The 3,159-nt window shown below is 30.9% G+C and overlaps 1 protein-coding gene across 2 annotated transcripts in view; it reads right to left on the bottom strand.

Moving 5' to 3' along the window:
• LOC119607944 (secretion-regulating guanine nucleotide exchange factor) overlaps positions 1-2,871 on the bottom strand; it is a 4,372-nt gene extending 1,501 nt beyond the window's left edge. The window contains exons 1-2 of one of the 2 annotated variants that reach the window (XM_037962107.1): positions 2,402-2,871; positions 2,223-2,327 (exon numbers count right to left, since the gene is read on the bottom strand). In XM_037962107.1, the coding sequence (XP_037818035.1) occupies positions 2,223-2,240 (18 nt within the window). In that variant the 5' untranslated portion in view covers positions 2,241-2,327; positions 2,402-2,871. Of the gene's footprint in view, positions 1-2,222 lie in introns of both variants that reach the window. The other variant, XM_037962106.1, reaches the window with a different exon arrangement.
• Positions 2,872-3,159: the final 288 nt, after the last annotated feature.

Raw genomic sequence — 3,159 nt, 5'->3', positions numbered from 1 at the left:
AATTGAAAAAAAAAAAAAAAAACAGAAACAGAAACATACATATAGATTAATTAATGAAGGCAGTAAATATAAAAGACGCCTGTAAATAATAAAAAGTAATTTTGTATTTAACAACATTTATATTTTTTATTTTAAAAGTGCACGACTGGTCATTTTCAGACGTTCTTCATTTTTTGACATTGTTTTTAGTCTGAATCTTTGTACAGAAAGATTCTTAATATATTAAGTGATTATTTTTCTTAAAAGATATTATATTGTAATTATTTGTCATAATTTAACCGTTTTAACATTTAGCATTAAACTGAACTAGAACTGACCTAGAGCTTAATTAGAACCGAACTAGAACTGAACTAGAACTGAACTAGAACTGAACTAGAACTGAACTAGAACTGAACTAGAACTGAACTAGAACTGAACTAGAACTGAACTAGACCTAAACTAGAACTAAACTAAAACTGAACTAGAACTGAACTAGAACAGAACTAGAACTGAACTAGAACAGAACTAGAACTGAACTAGAACTGAACTAGAACTGAACTAGAACTGAACTAGAACTGAACTAGAACTGAACTAGAACTGAACTAGAACTAGAACTGAACTAGAACTGAACTAGAACTGAACTAGAACTGAACTAGAACTGAACTAGAACTGAACTGGAACTGAACTGGAACTGAACTGGAACTGAACTAGAACTGAAGTAAAATTGAACTAGAACTGAACTAGAATTGAACTAGAACTGAACTAGAACTGAATTAGAACTGAACTAGAACTGAACCAGTAATGAACCAGTACTGAACTAGAACTGAACTAGATCTAGAGCTAGAACTGAACTAGGACTGATTTAGAAATGAACTAGAACTGAACTAGAACTGAACTAGAACTGAACTAGAAATGAACTAGAACTTAATTAAAACTTTACCAGAACTGAACAAGAACGGAACTAGAACTGAACTGGAACTGAACTGGAACTGAACTGGAACTGAACTAGAACTGAAGTAAAATTGAACTAGAACTGAACTAGAATTGAACTAGAACTGAACTAGAACTAGAACTGAACTAGAACTGAACTAGAACTGAACTAGAACTGAACTAGAACTGAACTAGAACTGAACTAGAACTGAACTAGAACTGAACTAGAACTGAACTAGAACTTAACTAGAACTGAACTAGAACTGAACTAGAACTGAACTAGAACTGAACTAGAACTGAACTAGAACTGAACTAGAACTGAACTAGAACTGAACTAGAACTGAACTAGAACTGAACTAGAACTGAACTAGAACTGAACTAGAACTGAACTAGAACTGAACTAGAACTGAACTAGAACTGAACTGAACTGAACTAGAACTGAAATAGAACTGAACTAGAACTGAACTAGAACCGACTAGAACTGAACTAGAACTGAACTAGAACTGAACTAGAACTGAACTAGAACTGAACTAGAACTGAACTAGAACTGAACTAGAACTGAACTAGAACTGAACTAGAACTGAACTAGAACTGAACTAGAACTGAACTAGAACTGAACTAGAACTGAACTAGAACTGAACTAGAACTGAACTAGAACTGAACTAGAACTAGAACTGAACTAGAACTGAACTAGAACTGAACTAGAACTGAACTAGAACTGAACTAGAACTGAACTAGAACTAAACTAGAACTGAACTAGAACTGAACTAGAACTGAACTGAACTAGAACTGAACTAGAACTGAACTAGAACTGAACTAGAACTGAACTAGAACTGAACTAGAACTGAACTAGAACTGAACTAGAACTAGAACTGAACTAGAACTGAACTAGAACCGAACTAGAACTGAACTAGATCTCAATTCGAAACAAACTAGATATCAACTAAAACTTGTCTTTACGAGAACTGAAAATTTTCGAGGACTACGAATAATAACTTGATATTTTCATTCTTCAATTCTAGTTTAGTTCAATATATTATAATAATTATAATCCTTGTAATAAAGTTGAAGTTCATAATGGAGCCACCTTCCAAAAATAACAATTACTTTTTAAATCTCTTAATTATCCATTTATAAGTTATCAGTTCGTTTAAAGGCATACTTTATACCTACGATACTTTTTTATTATTAATTGAAAAAGTAACATATCTAAACAATAATTTAATTACTCTATTATTCACGTAGTGCAGAGTATATTAAAAAACTTTAATTTGCAATTCAAATTTCTTTTTATCCAAATTGATGAAACTTACCCAGGCATAAACGGACATTTTTTTCTTTATACTTTGATTTGTTACTGTCGTTTTTGTTTTCCGTTTTAAAATCGTTAGAATCCTAAATTGTTTTAATTGTTGTTGCTGTTTTAGAAAAAGTTAGCGTGTTTTATTAGTATTTAAATATAAATTCCCAACACTGATTCATACAAACATACACCATGTGGATAATAAAAAAAAATTTTGTCGCAACCACTAGTTGCTAAAACAAACACTATTGACCCGTACCGCCTGCCAACTTTGGCAAGATTTTATTTTCTTTTTCAATAACAAATAAAGTTTTCTTAGCACTCGCTCTTTTTAAAGGCAAGTTTCCGTTTAAGAGTTATAAAGCAATTTTAAAAACTTTTTATTTAATCACTTTAAAATATTTTACACGACAGCTACAATATTTCTGTTTTTTTACGTCTGAAGAAATCGCGTCCTTTTCGTGTGGCAACCAAATTGCAACTGCACAGTGTCATTTGATTTTCTAGGCTTTTAAAATATTTACGTTCATGTTTTGGCTGTTCTACAATTTATTCCACATTTAATTATTTTATTACTTTTATTGCGAAAACATGCAAAGTTTTTGAATTTAAGATTTCTTTTGAATATTTTCATGTTTTCGTTTCTTTGACGGCTGGTGGTGTTGATGATAAATATTTACATTGAACAGCTGTTTTTGTTTGGGTGCGTTGATGTCATCTGTATGGTAGTGCTGCCATAAACTTTCGATAGAAAACAGCTAAAATAAATACTTAGTATACTTTTATACTTATGTACCTACATTTATACAACAATTTCCAATACATTACTCTATATATAGTACATATAGTAGTAGTATTTAATTTTATTGAGGACTTCTTTCATTTTCTGATACTACATAAATCTTATACAAGTAAAGATATAACAAGAAATTTTAGAACAGTTTTCG

The sequence above is a fragment of the Lucilia sericata genome, unplaced genomic scaffold, assembly GCF_015586225.1.
Source record: "Lucilia sericata isolate MDLA Ls3-8-SP2 unplaced genomic scaffold, ASM1558622v1 Contig000765F_arrow, whole genome shotgun sequence".
NCBI lineage: Eukaryota > Metazoa > Arthropoda > Insecta > Diptera > Calliphoridae > Lucilia > Lucilia sericata.
The sequence above is the reverse complement of the archived record's forward strand: the minus strand, read 5'-3'. Positions and strand labels throughout refer to the sequence as shown.